This window comes from Cervus elaphus, chromosome 12 (genome assembly GCF_910594005.1).
Source record: "Cervus elaphus chromosome 12, mCerEla1.1, whole genome shotgun sequence".
In the NCBI taxonomy this organism is placed as follows: Eukaryota; Metazoa; Chordata; class Mammalia; order Artiodactyla; family Cervidae; genus Cervus; species Cervus elaphus.
In genome coordinates, this window is record NC_057826.1 from 92,287,293 (window position 1) to 92,312,682 (window position 25,390).

General features: G+C 44.2%; 1 protein-coding gene across 1 annotated transcript in view; it reads right to left on the reverse strand.

Annotated features, from left to right (window-relative positions):
* Window positions 1-25,390, reverse strand: part of SV2C (synaptic vesicle glycoprotein 2C) — a 209,659-nt gene that overhangs the window by 86,995 nt on the left and 97,274 nt on the right. Inside the window, exons 3-4 of the mRNA XM_043920549.1 lie at window positions 23,666-23,846; window positions 9,795-9,946 (exon numbers count right to left, since the gene is read on the reverse strand). Of these exons, the coding sequence (XP_043776484.1) occupies window positions 9,795-9,946; window positions 23,666-23,846 (333 nt within the window). The remainder of the gene's footprint in view (window positions 1-9,794; window positions 9,947-23,665; window positions 23,847-25,390) is intronic.

Here is a 25,390-nt window from a genome sequence, read left to right on the forward strand (position 1 = left end):
GACAGAGATCTCTCTCTCTTCCACATGAGGACACAGCAAGAAGACCGCCGGAAAGAGAACCCTCAGCCAGAAACTAAACTGACCAGCTGCTTGGTCTTGGATTTCCCAGCTTTCATAACTGAGAAAACACGGTTTGTAGTGTAAGCCACCCAGTCAACGGTATTTTGTTAGGGCGGCCCAAGCAGAGCAGTATATCGGAGTATCCACGTTTGGAGCTAGAAGCTGGGCAGGGCTGAATTTTTCTCCTTAAAAAAGGAGAGTGGGGTGGGCAAGGCAGTTAGGTTCCTGGGGAAGGAGACAGAAGCCAGGGAGGCTGCTTGCTGTGGGGGAAGGGGGAGAGAGAAGACACAAGATAACCCTGGAAGGAAACACAAAAGTCAAATGGGGATTTATGACCTGGGATAAAAAGTGTTGTGATGTAAAAGCCTCTTAAGACTGTTTCTTATGATATCTTCAGTAAGGTAATTTTTATAATAACAGAATTCTGGGTGTGACTGGTTTTTCTATGCAAATGATGGAGGCTTAGTGCTTAGAGTGCTTGGCAAGAGGCTGGGACAGCATCACTCAGATACACGAGGTGACGGACGGCCGCCATATGGGCCATAAACACACACTGTAGGGACCATACAAATGATTCCAAATTACCCTCTGTGTTGCTCTTTGAGGACACATCTTAGTTTTGTCATGTCTGGAGAACATTTTGAAGAAATGAGAATCAGAAGGCTGGTTCTAATTCCTAATCTTCCATTTTCTGTGTCTCTTTGGGAAATGACACACTTTCTATGCAGCAGGCTCTCCATTCCGAAAATGAGAATGACACTTACTGCTGCTTTTGTTCCCAAGATTATTAGAATAAATAAGATGATAGATGTGGAAATGCCCTTCAATTAATTTTGTTTTCTACTTTTTATTTTGAATTAGAATCACAGAAAGTTGCATAGATCACCAAAAGCAGGAAACTCACAGTGGACTGTGTGTTTAGTTCTTTGTCATTTTACCACATGTGTGGATTTACATACCCACTTGCATTCAAGACACCAATCCATCAATACAAAGATCTCTGGAGGCCACTCCATTAACAGTCATACCCTCTTCCCTTCTCCCTGTCGCCCCTAGTCCCACCAACAAGTCATTAAACTGTTCTCCATCTCTTTGTCATTTTCAGAATGTTATATAAGGATATCTTTTGAGATTTTTTTTTTTCACTCCAAAATGCCCTTGAGGTCTCTACTAGCTGTTGTATTAATTATTCATTTACTTTTTTTTAAAATTTTTTTTAATTAGTTGGAGGCTAATTACTTCACAACAATTATTCATTTACTTTTATTGCTGAGTAGAATTCTACAGTATTGCAGACATTTTGGCAGTTTCCAGTGTGGGGCTATTACAAATAAAACTGTCCTAAATAAGCACGCACAAGTTTTTGTGAGGACACACATTTCCACTTCTCTGGGACAAATGCTCAGGAGTACAACTGTCCATTGTACGTTAGGTGTGTCTGTTTTTTTAAAGGAAAACTCCAAATTACTTTACAGCATGGTGGCACTATTCCCACCAGCAACAGATGAGACGTGCAATTTCTCTGAATTTTCACTAGCATTTGGTATTGCCATGAATTTCTTAAACTAATTTTTATACTATACAATGTACTTGTTATTCCATTTCAAGGCAAACCCTAATATCAACAGCTCTTGCAGGATAAACCTCTATCTATAGGAAATACATCAACTTTTCTGTCTTTATTTATTGTAGATACAGGTGCTATGATCTCCACCACAGACCAAGTTTTCCAGGATTTGTGGAAGACATTCTGCTAGTCAGGCTGGGGTTCATATCCCAGCTTTGGGGAGAAACCCCGGGGTCTAGTCAACTGAGATCTGAGGATGGGGGAAGTCTGGCCCACTGAAATGCTGCAGAGGGCTCAGCTGTCTGAGGCTTGCTACAGCCTTGCACCTGCATTTTCTGAAACTGACATATAAGGGTCACACTAGCCCTAACTGTGGTTTGTTCAGTCACTATGTCATGTCCAACTCTGTGACTCCATGGACTATAGTCGCCAGGTTCCTCTGTTCATGGGATTTTCCAGGCAAGAATACTAGAGTGGGTTGCCATTTCTTTCTCCAGGGGATCTTCCCTACCGAAGGATTGAACCCGAGTCTCCTGCATTGGCAGGCGGGTTCTTTACCACTGAGCGGCCAGGAAAGCCCAGCCCTAACTGTACCCACCTACATATGGGCTCAGGTTCTCCTTCTGACACATGTTAGTCTGTGCTAAGCACCTTATCTGAGTGAGGGCCTGGGACACCTTGTCTACGACACACATTGGTAACTGTGATTTTCTAACCACAGGTGGTACCCTTTAGGATTGCATCTTGCAATGAAAACAACTCCTTTTAATATTCCAGTTCCTTCTTCCTCCATGCGCTCAACTTCAGCCCCATTCACGGAAAGAAAAAGCTACACTGAATGAACACTTGTGTCAGGCACTGTGCTAAGTAACCACTTTTGTATACAGTCCTTTAGTACAGCAACCCTGTAAGGGTATTTTGCCCATTTTATAGATGAGGCCACTGACAGTCAGAGAGCCTAAGTAACTGTCCTAACGGTGACAAAGCTGGAAGAGGGGCAGGGATGGCTTGGAACCAGTGAAGGAAAGTTACACGGTTCAAAATAGCCTGGAGTTAAAACTCCCCTCCAGGTCTCTGCAAAACAAAGAACTCTCTCACCTGATGAAAAAAATGGACATTAAGGCTGATTACACCCAGCTCCCAGCCTGTCCAGCCTCTGGCCGATCTCCAGAATTCCTTGCCCCAGCAGTTTAAGAGATAACTACTCTGAACAACCTTGGAGAACAGGCCCCCTTAAAAGAGTAACTTTCCACATACATGCCTGTATGTACTTACTCTTTTCTTGGGTTAGGGCAGCAGCTCACTAATCTGACTGCTGCCCCTTCTCACCTCGTTAAAGGTGACCTGTTCCTGGAAAGGGCCGGTCTCATTCTTTTTCCGAACCTCGACTTCTCTAACTCCCTTACCCTACAACCAGGGCCTGTCTTATCTCAGCCCAAGCTGCCTGCCTGCATCCGGAGTACAGGATACCTTGCTGAGACAGAGCTTGACTCGGGATGTCCATGTAATGCACAGGTCAGCTAGTGACGCATGTCAGCAGGTAAGGGCCATCGGCTCTAGAGCCAGGTTATGCCACCTGGGGGGATGGCAACATGCCTGTAAAATGGATCTTTACATGGGATGTGCCCTTTGAGTATCAACTCATCCAACAAACACAGAGATGGAAGATCCTGATTCACTGGGCTGCGGGCTATCAAGATTTTATGGTATTGTTAGTTCCTTGATGCTCTCTCATTATCTTTACATTTTTTCTTCTCTCTACGTCCTGTGATCTCACTCTCTAGGTAAGGCTTACCCATTTTAGCCCATTTTCCCTTTCCTCTAACTCTGAGCTCACTCTGGGCTGTGCTGATGAAGTCCAGGTTTCCCACGTAGGATATGAACCTGATAGCAATAACGGCTACCATTTTTGAACACTAGTCATGAACTAGGTGTTCTAACATGGTCATTTCACTGAATCCCCAAATGCTGACTTAGGAAATGGGACTGGGGGACTGAAAAGCTTGACAAAGCTCCCTCACCCGGAAGCAGTGGGGCTAAGACTCACAAACCAGCTATCACTGTCGTCTCTTGCTGTTGGCTGCAGTGCCTTCCTTCTTGTGCACAAAATGTACACGGCCTTCCCTGTTTCCATCAACCAGATGCCATTGGACTATCCCCCCTACCTTCATCCCAGTTTCACCATTCAGGAGAAGAAATGCATTAGCTTCACGCTTCTTATAACTAAAGGAAGTAGAAGACATCTTGATAATTCGGACAACCTCAGGACTATGTGTGTTTTTAAGCCCAGACACCACACTAGAGCTGGAAGGGGAGGGGTGCGTGGGGTTTGGGCTTTGTGCGCATCCCCAGCTTGGCCCCTAAGGTCCACAGCCAAGGGCTGGTGTTCGAGGCGGTAGAGATGCCCCAGTGCTGAGCACAGCCTGCGTGCCGTATGCTTTAGGAGCTGAGGCATTTCGCACTGAACTATCAGTGGCCTTCTCACTCCACTAACCGAACCCCCTCTGTGCACTGTCCCGCACCTGGGCAGGGGCAGCACCTCATCGGACACACACGCGAATTTAAAAGAAAATGACGACAGAGAGTTTAATGGAGCGGACAGCGCCGCAACCCCGCAACGACTCCAAAGCCTGGGACGCTGTGAAAGCTCTCAGCCAAAGAGGGAAAGGACCCAGGATTCAGCTCCCTGTCCCATTTTCTCCTTAAGGCATCGGGGCTTGCATTCAATGCTGCTGTGTCCTAATTCAGAGGGCGTGGGGGTGGGGAGAAAGGCTGCACCTGCTCTCCAACACCCTGCTTGTCCTTTTGTGAATCGGAAGCCAGTATCCACCGTGGGTCAGAAGTCAGAGGTTTGAAAAGGGGCGTGGGGTCAAGAGGAACCATACATTCTAACACCAGCTCTCAGCTGCTGCGGGCACCTGAGCTCTGAGGTCAGGGCGTTTCCTTCTGGGCGGGGTCTTCTCCCCCCTCCCTAGCCTTATGCCACAGGCTGAGAAAGTCCCGAAGCTCCTGGCTGGAAGGAGCTGGTCCCAGGGAGGTGGTGGCAGGAAAGCTGCCCGGAGCGGTGACATCCTGTACTCTGCCTCCTAACATCTCAGAACCTTCAGGTGCTGGCGACCGTCTGTCTCCGGGGAACACACAGTACATCGTCATCTGATGCTGGTACGGAAACTCGGCCTCTGCTGAAGGCCAGGTGGATCCGAGGCCCGTGAGGAACTCCTGGCACAGCCTATATCTCAACTTGCCCACCCTGGTAGCCATCCAAACACCCTTTCTGGAGGTTGTGTCTAACCTCCTAAGAGTCCCTCCAAGTTTCAACATCCTTAGTGACCAGCTCAAGGTTGACCTTGCATCAGAAGCTTGTCAGGAATCAGAATTCAGGTCTCATGGCATCAGGCTCAGGTCTTGTGCACAGTCTGCTCTGCCACAAACGCAGAAAGGTGACGTCCAGAAACACAAGACCGACTGCGTTCCCCATGACTATATGTATCATTTATCCCTTGACAATCTTGCCAGTAATTTCATTCCTTCAGAGCAAATCTTATTACCAGTGTGGAAAGGGCCAGTACCTGGCTCTGGGTTGCTTTATTCTGCCCTGACTTCCTTCCCTGCCAGGGAAAAATTCAATCCACTGTACAGGCGGCAGTGGTCAGAGGTCCCCCAAATGAAAGAGGATGCAAGGGCAAGGACCCATATGCCCCTGTTATTTCTGTGGGCCCTGGCACCATTTATTACCTGCAGAATTTCAGAGGGAATACAGAAAGCTTCTTATTTTCTCAGAGGCTGTAGGGAAAGTGAATGGACTTTCAACCCTTACTCATTTTTAAGTAAAGTAAAAAGATGTGTCATTGGAAAGACACATGTTAAAGTTACCTTTAAAGTGTGATTCCGAACCGGATGGATGAAAAAGTCCTTTAGCCTGGATGAAACCAACAATATTAAAACTCCAACACCAACTGAGTAAGTCAAGCTCACAGGTCAGGCTCACTCTTTGTTCCAACTCACAGCTGCCCTGTGGACACATGAGGAAGTCCCGGGGGCTTCTGGCATCACCCACCGAGAGAGGTACAGAGATGACAAATCTCAAACCCGACTGCACGTGAGAACCACCTGGCCATGTTAAAAGGGATATATGCTGAGTCCCCGTCCCAGAGAATCTGACTCAATTGATTTGGGGTAGGATTCAAGCATGGGTATTTTCAGTGGGTGGAGGAAGCGGTAAACTTCCATAAAAAGTGCTTATGAAGAAGTATAACCACCATATAATGACATGCACAAATCTTGAGCACCCAGCTTAATAAATTTTTATGAATAAATCCTGAAACCTGGGCTTCCCAGATGGCTCAGAAGGTAAAGAATCCGCCTGCCAATGCGGGAGATGTGGGTTCGATCCCTGGGTCAGGAAGATCCCCTGGAGTAGGAAATGGCAACTCACTGCAGTGTTGCTGCCTGGACAATCCCACGGATGGAGAAGCCTGGAGGGCTGTAGTCCATGGGGTTGCAAAGAGTCGGACACGGCTGAGTGACCGAGCACACACATGCTCTTGAAGCCTATCCCCATCAAGATACAGAACAGCATCACCCCAGGAGATTCAGCAAGGGACTTTTAAAATTTAACTGTTTTATTTGAAAAAAATTAAAGCTCTTCAAGTTGCAAGAGTATAAAATGAACCCAGCAAGGGTATTTTAAAAACTCTCCCCTGTTGATTCTAACACAGAGACATGATTAACAACAGTAATTACCAAGGTCTTTCTTTTCCTTTTTTTTTTGGCCACACCTCTGGCCATGGAAAACCTTCAGTAAAGCATGGGCATAAGGTTGTAATTTTTTGTTACTAATTTCTTAACCAGGTTGTGATTGGTTCCTTCAATACAGAAATTAATACTGGCCTCAGATCCATTTGATTCTGCTGTATTGTGACTGTCTTTGTAACTTTTCGAGCATTGTTTATGGTTCACAACCTCCCTCTTTCTAGCTATATATGATTTAGGGGGACTTTTTTGCTCTAAATAAGAACATTTTATGTGTGCTTGTGGAAGGAAAAGGTGGGGATCATGCTCATTTTTCCTGGGTCAGCCACTGGCAGTTGGCAAGGACAGAGCAAACCTGGGGCCGTCCAAGGGCTCTTCAAGGTCAAGGGCAGGAATGTGTGAGAGGCAGGAATCTGGGGTGAGCGAGGAAGCGAGGAAACAAAAGCAAAAACAAAAGCAGTCATGTCATGTGTTTGTTAGCCATCTGTATGTCTTCTTTGGAGAAATGTCTGTTTAGATCTTTGGCCCATTTTTTGATTGGGTCATTTATGAAAAGATGCTCAACACCACTCATTATCAGAGAAATGCAAATCAAAACCTCAATGAGGTACCATTACACACCAGTCAGGATGTCTGCTATCCAAAAGTCTACAAGCAATAAATGCTGGAGAGGGTGTGGAGAAAAGGGAACCCTCTTACACTGCTGGTGGGAATGCAAATTAGTACAGCCACTATGGAGAACAGTGTGGAGATTCCTTAAAAAACTGGAAATAGAACTGCCATATGACCCAGCAATCCCACTTCTGGGCATACACACTGAGGAAACCAGATCTGAAAGAGACACATGTACCCCAATGTTCATCGCAGCACTATTTATAATAGCCAGGACATGGAAGCAACCTAGATGCCCATCAGCAGACGCATGGATAAGAAAGCTGTGGTACATATACACCATGTAATATTACTCAGCCATCAAAAAGAATACATTTGAATCAGTTCTAATGAGATGGATGAAACTGGAGCCCATTATACAGAGTGAAGTAAGCCAGAAAGATAAACACCAATACAGTATACTAACGCATATATATGGAATTTAGAAAGATGGTAATGATAACCCTACATGCAAGACAGAAAAAGAGACACAGATGTATAGAACAGACTTCTGGACTCTATGGGAGAAGGTGAGGGTGGGATGATCTGAGAGAATAGCATTGAAACAGGTATATTATCAAGTGTGAAACAGATCACCAGTCCAGGCTGGATGCATGAGACAAGTGCTCGGGGCTGGTGCACTGGGATGACCCAGAGGGATGGGATGGGGAGGGAGGTGGGAGGGGGGTTCAGGATGGGGAACACATGTAAATCCATGGCTGATTCATGTCAATGTATGGCAAAAACCACTACAATGTTGTAAAGTAATTAGCCTCCAACTAACAAAAATAAATGGGTACAACAAACAAACAAAAGCAGTCATGTCCAGGCCCAATAGATACTCACAGACAACAGAGGCCAGCCTGAGCTATGAGCTGAGGGAGGCCAGCAGGAGGCGTCCTGAGGCGTGAGACGAGATGGGAAAGGAGGGCCAGGAAGCCGGCGGCAATGAAGCCAGCAGTTAAGGGGCCGTGCCGTCGCTGGAGGCTGAGACGCAGAACACGCTGGCCTCAGAAGGGATCCAGGTGCCAGGCTGTGCCCTGCACAAGTGCCTGGCAGAGACAGCCTGTGAGGCTGCAGCTGGGACCACCCAGACCCACCAGCTTATTTCAATTTGCACAAAGGCTGAATACGACTTAATGGCGGCTCTTGGGGGCAGTGCTGGGTACAGGTCCTTCATCTCCTTTTTGTCTCCTGATACATAGTTCCTAAGAAACAATGCCTTATGTGGTAGCTAAGTGACTTTTCCATTTGGAATAGCAAGCTGAGTGGGGTGGGCATTAGATGCTGCCATACAGGGGAAGTTCTGAGCATGGCTGAGGTCCTTAGGACCCAGATGAAGGAGGAGAATCTCCTTAATTCCTCAGGTGGTGGCAGAAGGCAAGCCTCACGATAGATATAAGAGACAGGCCTCATGGTGGAAATGGGTAATGGCCTGAATGAGGGCATTACTGGCCCCAAAGTGACCAAGGAGTCTAAAAATGAGAAACCTATCACACTAAAATAGGCTTGACAAAGAAACGTTCTCTTCAGGACCAGTAACCAATTTCTTAAGTCTTGTGGGTGTTCTTTTTTTTTTTTCTGGTACTTGTGTTGTCAAATACAACTTTGGTTTGCATATAACTTTCCAGGTTTATTAAAAGGATGAGTGTGAAAAAAAAAAAAAGGATGAGTGTGACAAGATGGATTTTAAAGCTCAGAATGGAAGACAAATCACAATGCATCTGAACCTTGAAGTCCATCTTGTCTTCGATTTTTATCAATGCGTTAAATTCACTTAAACTTGTTTCCTAATAGACCACGCTTTATAATGATAAGTTGCTCTGTTCTTTAAAAAAAAAAAAGGCAGAAAAAGAGAAAATGAGCAAATAGTAAATTTTTGAAATCTAATTTTTTTAGATTTCAGATAGAACAAAGAGTGAGTTTTTGAAGCCATGGTGGTTTAAATATACACAGTATTCATGCTTTGTCAAGTTCATCCTGTTTTCAAGCACACACATGCACACACACTCACACACACGTAAATATAGCCGGAACAGGTACCTTTCCCTTTCCTTCTATATTGAATTCAATTCCTAGATTCTGTTAACCTCTCCCGGCATTTCTCTGTTTATGGGGGAAGCAGCTGGGAGCTGTGGCTTCTGACAGGGTGAGCACTGCTCAGAAACACGAAACCTGCAGGGGTTCTGAGTCGGCAGAACCGTGAGTGCTCGGGGAGACTGAGCAGGGGAGCTGCAGAGCGGGGTGTAGAGTCACCGCTGAAGCTCTGCGCATTGAGGGTCCTTAAGGAGACGGGGCTGTTCCTGCTCCCGTCCCAGTTCTGAGCTTCTGGAAGAGGTGAGGCTGCCACGGGCTGAGCCGTGGACTAAGCCGAGAGGAGATGAGTCAAGGTACTCGTAGTGTCTCACATGCATGAGGAGCCCAAGAACCACTGAAAGTCAAGCTGCCTTACAGGCTATGATCTGCGCATCCTTTCACCTCCACTTACACGGGGCCCCGTGTTGACAGCACAAAGGGAACAAAGGAAAGCGGTGACATTGAGAACAGCAAAATGAAAAGTCTTCCCAAAGGATCGCTGGCACAGTCTTACCTCATACAGATCTCAATAAGGGGTTGGGAATGCAAATCCTAGACACTACAAAAGGGAGAAACATGATGATGGCACTGTTCTCAAATCAGCAGTAACGAGACAGGAAAGGGATGGAAATGAAGCCGAAATAAAACACAGGGACCGCGCCCGGCTAGGGCAAGGCCGGCCTCTTACCGTAGTGCGGGATGATGGCCCAGGCCATGGCCGAGGCGTAGATGCCGCCGATCATCCAGAACATGCAGAGCCAGCTCAGGTGCTCACCCCGCTTCTCTCGGGCCAGCACTTCCGCAAAGTAGGAGAACACGGTGGGGATGGCTCCTCCAATCCTGCCAAGAGGTACAGACGGTCTGTGATATCAGGGCTCAAACAGCCAGTGTGAGACACAAAAGGCAGAGCTAAAGCAAGCTCTATCAACACATGCTCTCTTTCTTTCCCAGCATATCAAGGAAGGCACACTTTCGACAATTTAGTAACTTTAATAGTGGCTCTGATGGTAAAGAATCCGCCTGCAATGTGGGAGAGTGGGGTTCGATCCCTGCATTGGGAAGATCTCCTGGTTTGGGGCATGGCAACCCACTACAGTATTCTTGCCTAGAGAATCCCCGTGGACAGAGGAGCTTGGCGGGCTACAGTCCATGGGGTCACAAAGAGTTGCATCCAACTGAGCAAATAAACACACAGCATGTTCAAGATAGGTTTATTATCCTCCCCAAACTTGAACCTGCAATTAAACTATGCTAGCAAAAGGTGGCCATGGTGCCCTACTCATCTGCTTCATATAGAGTGCTTAGTTTAAGACCTCCATGGACTTTCTGTTCCTTGTTGATGCTCTTCATGATATTTATTTGGTATGATCTAGGGAATACTTTAATTAACACCTTAAAAATATATATTATGATTATGTCTTGTCCATGACACGGGGACTTTCGAAAGAGTTTCAAACACCTCTAGAGGGCTGGCTGCAACTGATACTACTCCACACATTGGTCCCACAGCCCCGTCTGACTGACATGTTGACGCGGGACCCACAGGGATGCTTCCTAGACTGGCTCTGGTCCCCACCCAGCAGACATGTGGAACGAGTACATGTGAAGGGGCACTGGGAGAACTGCATAAAGAGCTGCTGGTTTAAATACCGACAGGGCAACGCTTCCTTCCAGTCAAGGTGATTTTAAGAGACACCGACTGACCTCTGGGTAGAGGGTATGAACTGTGACCTCTTCTCAGGTTAAGGTTCTCAAATGAGGGTCTATGGAATCAAAATTTTGTTCATTCTAGGGAGATGGGCCATAGATCTCATCAGAAGGTCAACTTGGCCTTGACCTCCCAAATTTTAAGACACTAAGAAAATAAGGTAGTATGGGAAATAATTACTATCATTCTAAACAACATGTGAATTCTTAACATAAACATTTTTTTAAAGTGTGTTACAATATGGTGAAAGCGAAAGTTGCTCAGTTGTGTCCGACTCTTTGCAACCCCATGGGCTACACAGTCCATGGAATTCTCCAGGCCAGAATACTGGAGTGGGTAGCCTTTCCCTTCTCCAGGGATCTTCCTGACCCAGGAATTAAACTGGGGTCTCCTACACTGCAGGTGGATTCTTCACCAACTGAGTTATCAGGGAAGCCCTCAATATATAAGCAAGTTGTAAAGACAACATCTAGTGATACAGTTTTTCAAATATGTACTGATTCCTTTATGTTCATATTTCTATAAGGAAAATTGTTATTGACATTTCAAGTAAATTTGATGTCAAGGAGTGACACTTGTATTTATCCATTTAGCAATAACTGATTTCCTGAGTGCCTTTAATATGATAAAGAAATACTGACAGTGACCTTAGCAAATGCAATTAAGAGAAAGGCCACATCTGCAGCAGATGTACCTAATGAACCACGGAGTTGATAATGTCACTCTGCACCAACTGGTAGGTATGGCACCATTTCATGAGTCCGCCCCTGTTTACAGTGATGTGGTAGTTATCTGCGGCTGGATATGTGCAGACCTCCTAGAATAGTGTTTTTCAATCCACAGGCTACAAAATTAACTTAGCAAATGTCAACAGCATTTTAAAAATTGAAATAAACATGAAATATTTGAGTGTCATTCAAGTAATAGCATCATTTCATGCATTTCATTCATAATAAATATTTATAGTGTGTAATATATATTCATAATGTATACATAATACATGAGTATAAATATATATTTAATATATAACTATATATATGTATGTGTGCGAAGTTGCTTCAGTCATGTCTGATTCTTTGTGACCCTAAGGACTAGAGCTCACTAGGTTTCTAGAATCCATGGGAGTCTCCAGGCAAGAATAATGGAGTGGACTGCCTTGCCCTCTTTCAGGGGATCTTCCCAATCCAGGGACTGAACCTGTGTCTCCTGCGGCTCCGGCATTGCAGGCAGATTCTTTACTGCTGAGCCACTGGGGAAGCCCATAACTATATATATACTTATATATATGTCCTCTTAGTAAGACCTACTGTTCAAAGAGTTTAAAAATCACTAACTCAGAGCATCTATATCTGTTCCTCCTGGCTGTGAATGTGACGGTTCTACCTAAAATCTCTGTGAGTGTGATTCCATGTGATTTCAGACATAGCACATGACAACTCAGCACCATTGCATCAAGGGTAGCCAGCCAGGACCAAGTCCATTAACCAGACCCCCAAACAAGAAACAGATGTATATGATGACCAGTCGGAGCTGGCTATAAACCACACCACAGAAACTCACACAGTTCTCTGCCTGGCTTCCTGAGGACCTCACACCATGTGTGGATAGCTAGCTGAATTTAAAAATTCAACAATGCTTCAAACAGATTTGAAATTGTTCCATTACAACACACAATTTCAATGGGAAAGAAAACATCTGTGTCATAAATCATTTAACGCTGTTCCTTTTGTCATTTGGTGTGAGGAATCTGTTTCTCTGCACCATAAAGTCCCAGGTCCCTAATCCATGTCTTCACTTTTCAGTGCAAAGGAAGAGCCTCAGTTTTTACTGATTTTTAACACCCTAATTAATGTTTCATCAGGATTCTGGACATTCCATATGTACGAGTGGTAACTCTCACTTCAAGAAGGCACAGTTGTGTCAGGAGATGCCAGGCTGCTCTGAACCAAGATGAATGTACTCCAGGGTGGCTACCAAGGCAAGTGGGAGACTTGCCTGTTGGTTTTAAATAAATCACTATTGCATAAAAGAACGCCAACTTGAGGGGCTTTTAAACAATCCTTCTGGTTTTAATTCAATGCCTCTTTTTCAAGTTTTTTTTTTGTTTTGATTTTTGCTTTTTGGATTTTTTTGCAAGGATGTCTCTCAATGTTTGTAAAGCAGACCACAAAGAATTCTAAAATCAAGGGCTAATTGAGTCTAAAGAAGGAGGAAGGGAATCTATTTAAATCCCTCGCAAAGTCCTTCAGACTCAGAGACCTAAAAAACAATCCAAGCATTCACATTTCTATTATTGTGAGCCGATCATCTATTTTGGGGAAAACATTAACTCCTCATCATACGGTGATCAAGCAGAGGAAAAACATTACAGTACATTACAGGGTGCCATACAATTAACTGTCCTGGTGCTTCATGGCCGATCAGAGTGCTTACACGCTGTTTACATTAGACCAAAGGCTCCTGGAAGGTGAAGACTATAACATATTCATCTTTGAATCCCCCTGACTTGGCCTACTGGGCATGAACTAAGTGTTTACTCTGAAGATACGAATTGCCCCAAGACTCTCTGATGATGGAGGGGAAGAGTAAGCTGCTGTGATGGCCTAACATCTCTAGTGAGTGGAAAAATACATGTTATGTCCTGGGCCAACATGAGGTGCCAGCATGGCAGTTCTGATAGCAGCAGAGCCCCAAAAGAGTTCGTGAATTACTCTGTGTCCTAGAGGTCGCCCTCCACCATCAACTCTTATTTAAAAAGCTCCCTATTTCTATTCCACCTCACTATTTTGTGTGAGGGGCTAATATAGCTCTTTATTTGTTTTATTGTACTAAGATACAATTTCTGAGAACACTTGAAGAGAGAAACATATCTGAATGGAGTTTCTCAAATTCTCTATGGTTATTAAATACGGTTGATTTTGTGCCTCTCTCCCAGCAGACATTTAACAATGTCTGGAGATATTTTTAGTTTTCACAACTCAGGGGTGGCCTCTGGCACATCGTGGGCAGAGGCCAGGCATGCTGTTAAAAACCCTATCATATTCACAGCAGCCCCTCACAACAAAGACTTATCCAGCTGCCAATATCAATAGTGCTGAGGTCGAGAAACTCTTGCCATGGGGATGTAATAGAGGAAATATGAAACTTTAAACAGGCAGGATATAAGGCATACAATGGTTACCTTTTACACCGCAGATAGGCAGTAAATGTCTAAATCCAGTTAACAGGGAGACCTCTTTTTGTTCATTATCTAATGATCAATTAGCTACTGTTGAAATGTGCTCAAGATTTCATTTGTGACAAAATATTTACACAAATGAAACAATGAGGTCAGGGTGGCTTATAAAGAATTTTTCTCACCATCAGATATTAAGTCTATTTTAGTAGCTCCCATCAAGGACCATATCTTCATTGTCCATGGTATTAGGAGGCACACAGGAAATAATAATTGAAATGCATGCTCTATTATGGGTGGAAGATTAGCCAGATTCAAAATAACTGAATTGACACTGGTGAAACAGAAGGTTGATATGTGGAATTTCAGAGTTGGAGCTATTTTCCCTAAGTACTATTAATGTTAGGTGTTTACAACTTTAATTACAGAAATACAAAGAAAGTAAAAAAAAAATCTGTATTAAAACACACCACTAGAATAAGTTGGGAGCCCTCCAGTACCTCATTGCATGTGTGTGCACTCAAGTGTGGGAACAAACATAATACGCCCCTCAAAAGGTCTGCAATACTTTTGGCAACACTCAATATTAGGCATCAAGTAAATGTCATAAAACATATTTTCCTCAGTAAACTAAGACAAATTCACAAATGAAATATGGTATAAGGCAAAGACTTGTATCAGCTTTACAGACAAAACTTCTGTGTTGTAAACAGGAGACATGTAAATTGAATGAGTTTAGCAAAGTAGGAAGAAGGAGAAAGCCAAACATTCCTGTCTCCACAAAACACCTTGAAAAACTGGGAAGCCTGACTGATTGAGGTCTGCACATTTCACAGCCACACCTAGCATCACTCCAGTCTCGATGACAACTTCGTGGTGTATTACTCTGTCTCTGCACCTTGTCACTCAGATGTATGCTGACCATTGAGAAGAAGAGGAGGAGGTTTCTGTGGTGAAAGAAGGAGGTTGTACACAAAAAGGCCAGTTGTACTTAAAATGGCTCGAAGTATGATGTTCAGGGGAGAAATTACAGAATGATGACTTCCTGTCCTGAAAGGAATTGAATAATTCTGTTTTGCTTTAATGCTTCAGTGAGCACGTATTAATAACAATGAGTAATTTTATTCTTACTTACTTCACCACGTGATTGCCAGCCAGTGCCATTCCTCCAACTTCCCTTTCCATTGGGAAAAGAGGTATTACATGAGAATGTAATTAAGCAGGAAGTTGAATAAGCATTGTAAAGTCATGTGTTCCATACAGATAGTAAGCAGGTGGCAAAATCCACCAAGAGCTGACTCTGGTGGCTTTATTACAACAAGTATTATGAGTTTATAAAATGACTAATGAATGCTGTAGTCTATGCCAGGAATCACAATTATAAATAATTTGCATGAAAAATATCCTTTTAATCCTTGCTCAGAATCAGCAACCAAAAAAAGAAAGAAGACACTGAACTGCCAGGCAAGTCGGACAGCAATTCGGAACCAATTCATTGTGTTTTCAGCTGGACCCAGAAGTAAACAATTAAAGCAGCAACTCCAAAGATGGACTTCATTTTCATGAAAGTAACGGAGTATCACAGAGGAGGTTGCTCAGAGGCTTAGATGAAAGAACACAGATCTAACATCTCTGAACAGGCTAGGTTGGCACAGAAAATGAGATGGCTATATTGATTAGAAGGCATATGTTTATTGTGAGTAATCAAGATAGAGACAGGAAAAGAATGTTTCCTGGTAACAAAACCAATCATCAAATTAGGAACAGGGACCCCTCATGCTCAGCTTTGGGGCTGAAGCGTGGGGGTTAGGGTAGCTTTAGTCTTCCCGTCTGCAAAGCCGCAGCTTACACCTGACTATTTTGAGAATATGGAGATGAGAACATATAATTTGAGTAAAAGTTGTGTTTCTAAGAAAACATAATTTCAACTCCCCTTGCCCTTGTTTGCAATCATATTGGTGCCCTAAGCCCCTCAAACCTAAACAGAACTGCAGGCAGCAGCTAGTGGTAAAGAACCTGCCTGCCAATTCAGGAGATGCTGGTTCAATGCCTGGGTCGGGAAAATCCCCTGGAGGAGGGCAAGGCAACCTACTCCAGTATTTTTGCCTGGAGAATGCCATGGACAGAGGAGCCTGGCGGGCTTCGGTCCATAAGGTCGCAAAGAGTCGGACAGGACTAAAGCAACTTAGCAATGCAGCATGCACGCAAAGCCCCTCGAACCTAAACAGATCTGCACATCCACAGCAGCAGGCCTGCCGCCACGGAGGGGGAAGATGTATTCAGAGGTCAGAGTCCTCATGCTGTCGTGGAAAAAAATCATCTCACTATCGAGACAGCTGGAAGCGTGCAGTCCCACAGCACCTAAATGATGTCGTGAATAAAGATGGTGATGACTGTAAGGATGATCTGTAAGAAGTGATGAAAAAAGTTGCAGACTTTTCCAGCCGCTTGCTGTGCTATCTAGTCACCCACTCCTCACTCTGCCACTCACCTGCCATTTACCAACCCATCCATCGCCCCCTTCACCATCCAGCCCCTCACCCAGCCAAGATCTGGGCCAAGCACATCACCTGGTCCTGGAGGGACAGGCATGAAGAATACATATCCCTACCCTCAAGGAACTCACAGAGTCGATTCTTAAAAGTGCATGTGGCTAATTTTTCATAATTATACGTTATGACTTTGGGAGAACTTTTCCTCTGTTACTTCTTTCTCCCTTGGAATCTACAGTTCTTTTGCCAAAAGGTATTCAGGGAAATAAAGTGTGTCTGAATGGTCCACTGTTGTTGGAAATTCTCATAAAAGGCATTGTTTAAGACAGTGTTTTCCAATAGAAATACCATGTGAAGTATGTATAACATTTTGAACTTTCTAGAAAAGAAACAAGGCTGCAGTTACTTTTAATAAATATTCATTTAACCCAAAGTATCCAAATACTATCATTTTAACCTGTAATCAACATAAAAATTATTAATGAGATATCTTATACTCTTTTGCATGTATTAAGGCTTTGAAATCCAGTGCTATGGATTTTACACTTTACAGCACATCTAAATTTGGCCATATTTCACAGGCTTGGTGGCTACATATGGCCTGCTGGACTGCACAGGCCTAGGAAAACACTGACTCACTGTTTATAACTTGGGTTTGCAATGATTTTTGGATTAAAGATAATTTAGTCTGTTGCCTCATCTTCCATATTGGAAACAGTCTTTCCATTCCAATTCTTTGGCTCAGAAATCTTGAACTGATCTGTTCAAAATGTTTATCTGGTGTCTATCATGTATCAGACATCGTGTGGTATGAAATCACAGACATTTCTCAAAGAATCTGAGACAACACAGGCCTGGTGGTTATAAGCATGGAGCCAGGCTGCCTGGGTATGATTTTACCATTAGCCTCTCTGTGCCTCATCTTTCTCATCTATAACATGGGTAGCGTAAATATTATCTTCCTCATAGGGTCATCATGAGTCTTTAATGAATTAATATTTATAAAGTGCTTAACACAGCGTCTCTCAATAGGGCAACTACTATATAAGTGTTTGATAAAACATGTTTAAAAGTTGAAAATTTTTAAACAGTTTGGCATTTTTCCAATGCCGGAGGTATAACCTTACAGTTTGGAATTAGACTAAAACTCAGAAGACCTGGGAGTCTGTTGAACACATGGAAGTCAATCTCTCTGTGCCTCAATGTTCAATTTCAAAAAAGGCAGGATATTTTTGCATACTCAATTATTTTAGAAACGTTGCGGACCCAAATAAGGTTCTACATATAAAACACTTTGAAGAATTTCAGTTAGTGGTGATCCTTTCTATCAAGTCAAGGTATTCTGGGTATTGCACCTTTACAACAATGGATTGATATCGGTGAATGGATGGATATTGTTTAGCTATGAAGGATGCATTTATGAGGCTCCATTTGCAGAGGGAGAAACGGCCAGTCATTCTCCTACCATACACTGACACTGAAATTTCATTTTAATTTCTGTTGCTGGTGCAGTTTTCTCCTGACCTGTATGCTTAGCAGTGCCAGGCCTTCAGTGAGATGCGCCCAACTCTGACATTGCCTGGCATCTGAAGCATTCCCATTCTCATAATTAACAGTGACTGGAAACAAATAATTTAATTCTGGGCAAATGAAAATGAATCAATGGTGTCAACTCCATTTCCCATCCTTGCAATTTTCTGTAACAAAAGAGGAGAGGGAAATGTCTGTTGCCCGATGTGAGATTCACTTAGGAAACCGAGAGACAGATGAGTAACGGCTGATGCCTTACCCCGCCTTCCCACAAAACACTGCTGTCCCTGGCAGGAAGATCATGCCTTGAGCTGAACAAACATGTAAAGTCATGCAGAGTTTGGCAGCTGGACATATTTATGTTTCTAAGGAAATACACTCATGACTTAGTGTGGTGAATAGAGAGGAAAGCACATCTTACACAAAGCCAGGTAGACCCCAGGCTAAAGCCAGTTGTATATATCTAATCATTCATCGCTTCTCTCACCTTCCCACCCACCTGCCATTTACCAATCCATCAAGCTCCTTTATACGAAGAACAGGAATATAACACAGTCCTGCTAATGATGCCTCAGGAACAGAATGAGATAGGGCAAGAGGAAGCCTGTGGCACTTGCAATAAAATCAATACAAAGGCATCTTAACCTTGGATTCAGAATGCACAGTTTACCTGTTAACAGAGTGGCTAGTTCAAAAGGACTTCACTGGAACTTAAGTCCTGGCTGTGTCACTCCTGGTGCCATCACTGAACCTTAACCTGTGAAATGAGGGGTTTGGACTGTGACCCAGAAATTTGCTTCCTCCTCTGAAATGCCCAGTGTGAGGAGCTGGTGGACAGGCACGATACCAATGTGGAGACCCTATCAGTCGCTCTGTCCATTCCAATTACGCATTCTGGAACTGGGAAGTGACCACAGGATGGATTCAGGGGCCTCCTGGACTCACTGTGAGAAGGATCTGAGATCAAACTCCATGGACCACCTGATCTCTGTAAGTCCTAACTCTGGGAGGTGGACCACAGTGACATTTTGGGTCTCCTGGAATTAATGTTAGTTCAGAGCCGGTGCCTAGTAAGCTCTGAAAAGTCGATTATTTCCTTTTCTCTCATGCAGTTACCCTGATAAAAGGCTACAGATCCTTTGGGGGAAGGCTGGGAGAAAGATGAAAAGCATAAACTTCCAGCAATGTACTAGGGCCTCCCCTTCATTCAAGGGGTTCTGGGTCTGTAAACTGGCTCAAGTCTGGAAATTGACCGAGGGGCCAAGTTTCATGATGCAAGTTAAACTTTTGGTCATTTAATTGAGAACTCTTCCCCTTACACAGACCAAGTAAGACTTGATTAAGCTTCCTGCGATTAAGCAGTGAAGAGTGGACAGACCGATCCTGTCAGTCTCTGCCCTCTTGGAATTTACATGCTGGTGGAGAAAAGACAGAAACACACAAGAAGCAAGTATTTTGGTGCATTGATCAGTGAAACCAAGAAGACCAGCCAGGGGTGTGTGGTGAGAGTCACTGGGAGCGGTAGTCTGAGGCTGGGCATGCTGAGGGCCCAGTAAGAAGACCCTGTGAAGTAGAAAGGATGGGAAGAGTGATGCTCCTGGGAGATGCACGGAGCGTTGCAGGGTCTGAGCACCAGAGTTGCACGATGGAAAAAAGCGCCAACATTCTGAAATCTTCCTTCCTTCTCTTCAATTTAACACCAGATCAGATGTGGGTAAGGGAGCTGCCCGGTGTGTAGAAATAACAAGATCTCCTATTTAAGGTCTCCAGGATCAAAGCCTTAATTCTTTGACTCAGGTTTTAACTAACAATGTTTAAATAAAAGGACTATGTCAAAACTTCAGCTGCTTATGTTTTCAGTGCGTAAGTGATGGACGTGAAAAGGGTTTAAACATTACATGCCTTTAGAACAGGAAGAGGCTTTACGAGGAAACTGGTTTTTCATTCACAGTTTTGTCACCGTTTTCTCCTTCATCTATGAGTCTCCCACATCCCTTGCTGCTGCCCCACAAAGGACACTGACTAGTTCTTAGCAGATAGAGAACGGGAGTGCTTTCAAACTGGGGTGCTGGAGAAGATTCTGGAGAGTCCCCTGGACAGCAAGGAGATCAAACCAGACCATCCTAAAGGAAATCAACCCTGAACATTCATGGAAGGACTGATGCTGAGGCTGAAGCTCCCATACTTTGGCCACCTGATACGAAGAACCAACTCATTGGAAAAGACCTGATGCCAGGAAAGACTGAAGGCAGGAGGAGAAGGGGAGGACAGAGGATGAGATGGTTGGATGGCATCACCAACTCAACGGACATGAGTTTGAGCAAGCTCTGGGAGATGGTGAAGGACAGGGAAGCCTGGTGTGCTGCAGTTCATGGGGTCGCAAAGAGTTGGATGCGTCTGAGTGACTGAACAAAAATGGGAGGGCTGTGTACCTTCCCTCTCCAACCAGGAAGCATCTAGGGGCCAGGTCTCATCTATAACTGCGAGAGGTCCTCCATGGTTTCAGGAGTAAAGCAGGTGTGAAAGAGTTCTGCTTTTGAGTTGGAATGGAATTGGAGAACATAGAGACTCAGCTGGGAGTGTCCAGATGAACTAGTGTCTAGCTGGGAGTGTTTAGCTGCCGAGACGACCCCTCTGTCATCAGGGCAGCTCTCCACACGTTAGGAGAAGGTAACAAGGCCCCAAACTCAGCCAAGGAAGACAGACCAATTTCTTCACTTCCCTTAACAGCCGCGAGTCTCAGGTCCCCTCAGCTGCTGGATCCTACAAGGTCCTAAGTGTTTTGCTACCTCGGCCCAGGTGAGTAAGCTCACATGGCTTCCCCCCAAGTCCCACTCCCAGCTGAGGGACTCTCCACCTACTCTGGAGAGCAGGGATGCTCCATTTGACTTGCCTGTTTCCTTCCAAGTCTTCGCCCATGATTAGTCTTTTCTGTTTCCCTCTTGGAATCAAAATCAGAAAGAAGCCTCTTTCCCCCTCTCTGTCTGCTGTCACTGTGAGGCAAGATTCAACATGCGATCTCACTTGATCCTCATACTCAAAGGTAGGATGTAAAGCACTATTATCTCCCTTTCACAAAAGCAGCAGCAGGCTGGAGAGCCCAAGGGACTTTCCCAAGGGCTCACAGTAAGGCAAGGGGTAGGGTGGACTTGAATTTCTGGACTCCCCATTCTGTGCCCACTTTGCAAAGGCATACAGTGCATTAGTCTCAACTGATAGAGTGGAGCTGAATTAGCAATGCATAGTCTGTGCCTTGGCAGGTAAATTATCTTATTTAAAGGTTTGCAGCCCTGAGCTGCTGGTTGAAAAATGATGTGTCAGCAACAAAGAAGCAAATGATGTCAAGAATATACCCAACCCATCTCTGTCTCTGTGCTGCCCTTGAATTAGCTTCTGACAGTCCCAGCCTGGAGTATTCTACAGACACCAGAATGGCCCTTTTCTCTGCAGTCAATGGAGTTGACCATGTCTTCATCTAGACTGGCAATGAAAATTGCCATAATAATCTAAACCCGGTCAGGTATTTTTGAGTCTATGAATATTGTTGATATTTTCTGGATAAGATTGTGAATGGAAAAGACTGGAAAGTTCAGAACTTGGGTTATTAGGCTTCTCCTGACAGGCTAGTGGTATTATGTACGTAAAAGAAAAAGCAGGAGGAAGTTCTCCTGTGGCAAGAATGTCTTATCCTATGGACCCTGAGAAGGTCCTTCAACAAACAGCTTAAATTGCACCTGCTCTTCCTCAGGTCTCTCAACTCACTCAGCCTCGGGTTGGCTGCAGCCCCCTGAATTCATGACCCAGAAATCCTCCCCACACATGACATGTGAGCCAGTCTCACACAGAGCCTTGAGCACCAAGGGTCCCCTCTGCTAAGGTAAAGCCCTCTTTCCCTGTCCATACAAATCAAATGATTGATTCTGATCATTTTTCTCCAAGGAAAAAATATTTTCACACTTTGCCAAGCTTTCCAACCCTCCTGCTTTACTGCAGTGTCTTCACTCCAAGGAAACCCCCTGAGATTCCTGCAACTCAGTCACACATTTGCCAAGTGCCCCCTATGTGAAGAATATGCCAAATCAGGAGATGCAAGAGCCATGGGTTTGATCTCTGGGTCAGGAAGACCCCTGGAGTAGGAATGCCAACCCACTCCAGTCTCCTTGCCTGGAAAATTCCATGGACAGAGGAGCCTGGTGGGCTACAGTCCATGGGGTCGCAAAGAGCTGGACACAGCTGAGCGACTGAGCATGCACACACAGCCTACGTGTAGAATGTAGCACAGATGAGGTTCCAGAAGATAACAAAAGAACACTGGAAAAATCTGTGGATCCACCAATCTCAATATGTGAACAAATCTTGGGGCAGAAAACAATATAAAAAAGTAAGTGTTTTGAATGAATTATGAAAGTGAACTATTAGTCTGCACGGGGTAACCTTTGTACTCTTAAAATAAACCACTTACATAGTCTTTCTCTTTGATGCCTTATATTCCTGCTAATCTTAGCTCTGATTCTAAAGTACTACTATATGTAATTAAGAGAGATGAGCTGCAGCTTTTTGACCTTCTCTTTGGGCAAAACCAGGCTTTGCTGTGTGGTGAACAACACCATTAACCACAACTGATCGGCTTCTCAAATTCATAACCCAGCACAGATTCCTGCCCTTTCTTCATTCATTTTTTTAAAAATTTTATATTATTCCAATATATTCATCTTATGCTAGACTCCCTCAGAAACAACATCTCTAATGAAAACAGAGTCCTTAAGCATGAATCAGAAATTTTATATTTGCACTATTTTTTTTTTCCTATTCAAGCAGAGTTTCTTGGACTCTCCTAATTGAGCTATGGGTTTTCCTAAGCTGTGGATTTGCTTAATCTAGTAATGAGTGCCTCAAGTTCTTTAATGAAAATGACTAACTATTGGCTATACTATGCCACTGCACTTGTCAATAGCACAACTTCTGTTGACTCAACAGAAGTCAGGAACTTATAAAAGGAACCTATTGCATCTCACGAAGCAGGCTTCCTACTTAGTTAAATATGCTGTTGGAGGTTTAGTCGCTAAGTCATGTTGCGACCCCACGGACTGTAGCCTGCCAGGCCCCTCTGTGGAGTGGGTTGTCATTTCCTTCTCCAGGGGATCTTCCTGACCCAGGGATCAAACCCAGATCTCCTGCATTGCAGGCGATCTCCTGCAGTTACCATAGATCAATTAAATAATATTTACTTGAGACCCTCTCATCTTGGATTTAAGAACATAGTTGAATGGTTCAAACCTTTAATTAGTTCATAATAGGTAGGACTAGAGCTATTTCTGGCTTAAATTTTAAGAAGGAAAAAAAATCCACTCATGAATGTGCACTGCCACAGATATAGCATTCCTTTGAAAACAACACCCATTTCCTAGACATAAAACACTAAAAGAATCAGCCCGGGAACACAGATGTGTGTGCCCACCTCTTCTGGATTTAAAGGTTGATAATTATATTTCTAAGAACCAGCATTATGGCTAAGGCTGACACAAAGATGGGAAAGGGAATGCATTAAGGGATAATTTCTTGGTAATGAGAACCTCTAGAGTGGAAAACATGTACATTATGTCTTTATGTAGAATAAACACATTAGTATAAAATCCGAAAGAGAAAAACCTTACCCGAATCCAGAAAGTAAGCGACAGAAGAGAAAGAAGCCGTAACCTTGGACAAATGAAGACAGGAAGGCAAAGAATCCGTTGATAGACATGCAGATCAGAAGGGACTGCTTCCGTCCCACTTTGTCCGCCAGGCCTCCCCAGAAGAACGCCCCCACCATCATGCCGAGGTACACTATGCTGCCTGCAACACACAGAAAGCAAAGAAATGCGTCAGAGGGGCAGAAACGACACTCGGAACAGCAAGCGAACAGGGGGTGGAGGGCATCCTGGAATTCTGCATGGGAAAGAAGCGCCTTTAAAAACAGATTCTGCAGGATACACAAATCCGCTTTCAAGTTGGAAAACAAGCTCTGTGGGTTCCCTCTGGCTGCCATGGGTGATGGCAAGGGCAGAAGATGAGACGGTCACGTTCTCCCCAGCCTTCTGGGGAGGGGTAGCCCCAGTGGGCAGGCATAAGGAGTCCTCATGGAGAACAATCCCGCAATTTGATTCACAGCTGTGTCACCTTTGGTCCAAATGCCCAGCTTAGCACCAAGCAAGGCCAAGATGGGAGACTGAGTCAAGGGCTCCCAGGTCAAAATGGATCCTCCAGCCTGCTTCAAGCCTGTGCTGCAGCAGATGACCTGGGCCACAGCCAGACTCCTAGGAAACTTCTAGAAGATTGCATGGGTTCTTTCTCTCTGCTTCTCCTGAAAACCCGGGCCCTTCCTTGAAAGGAAGGGATGTTAGGGAAGGTAAGTTTAGAAGAGTTAATCTCAAAATGGTCTCTCCCAAATCCTGCTCAGAAAAGAAAAACTTTTTCTTGGCATCAGGAGCTTAAGCAGAAGGAAAATCGCTGCTTGTGGTTTGGGGTTGTTCAGCTCACCATGGTTGGCTTTGCTTTCATAAAGGAAACAAATGGAAAAATCAAGAGTTAGATAGATGCCCCTCTTGGTATCACTGAGTAAACAGCTGAATTTTCCAATTTACTTAAAGCCAAGCCCTCACAAACTCTGTCCAGAGTCTTTCACAGGATGACGTAATATTAGGTATGGCAAATGTTATTTCCCGAGAGGCTTCCAAAAGGGTATGCAAGGTCTAGGGGAAATGGCATAACTAATAAATGAGAGTTTTGGCTTTCAAAAAGCTGCCCACTACATCTTCTCCTCAATTCTTTTTTCCTTTGCTTCACCAAAACACCATCTGACTAGTCCCTTGTCAAACAAGCGTTTAAGGTGCCCAGCAGCATCTAGGTTACAAGCTGAGAAAACACTACTTTATTTATTGCTTTAGATTAGTTAGTGAAATATCCTCCTTAAACATTCACATGAATTCATTTGCTAACAGTTAATAAATGAATATGAGACCCAGAAGGGGAGCACTTGGCAAAGTCTGGTGACCCCACATCAATGACACGCAGATGCTGCTCTTCAGATAGACGAGTCTAGACAACTACAGGAAATGGCGAATGTTGGAGCAATTATACAATACGACACAACAGAAGCTGTCTTTATTTAGACTGGGGTGCTGAAAGGAGATGGGCAGTTATCCTTTACCTGGGTAGGGATGGCCCAGTTTTCTCTGTACTATGTGGCTGACCATACAACGACCACCCTCCTCAATAAAGAGATTACTCATATCATGAGGCCCAGTGTGTGCCGAGAAGATAATTTAAAGAATGTTTCAATACAAGGCCCAGGGATCCCCAGAGCAGATTCACCTAGGAGAATAAATATGGGACATATC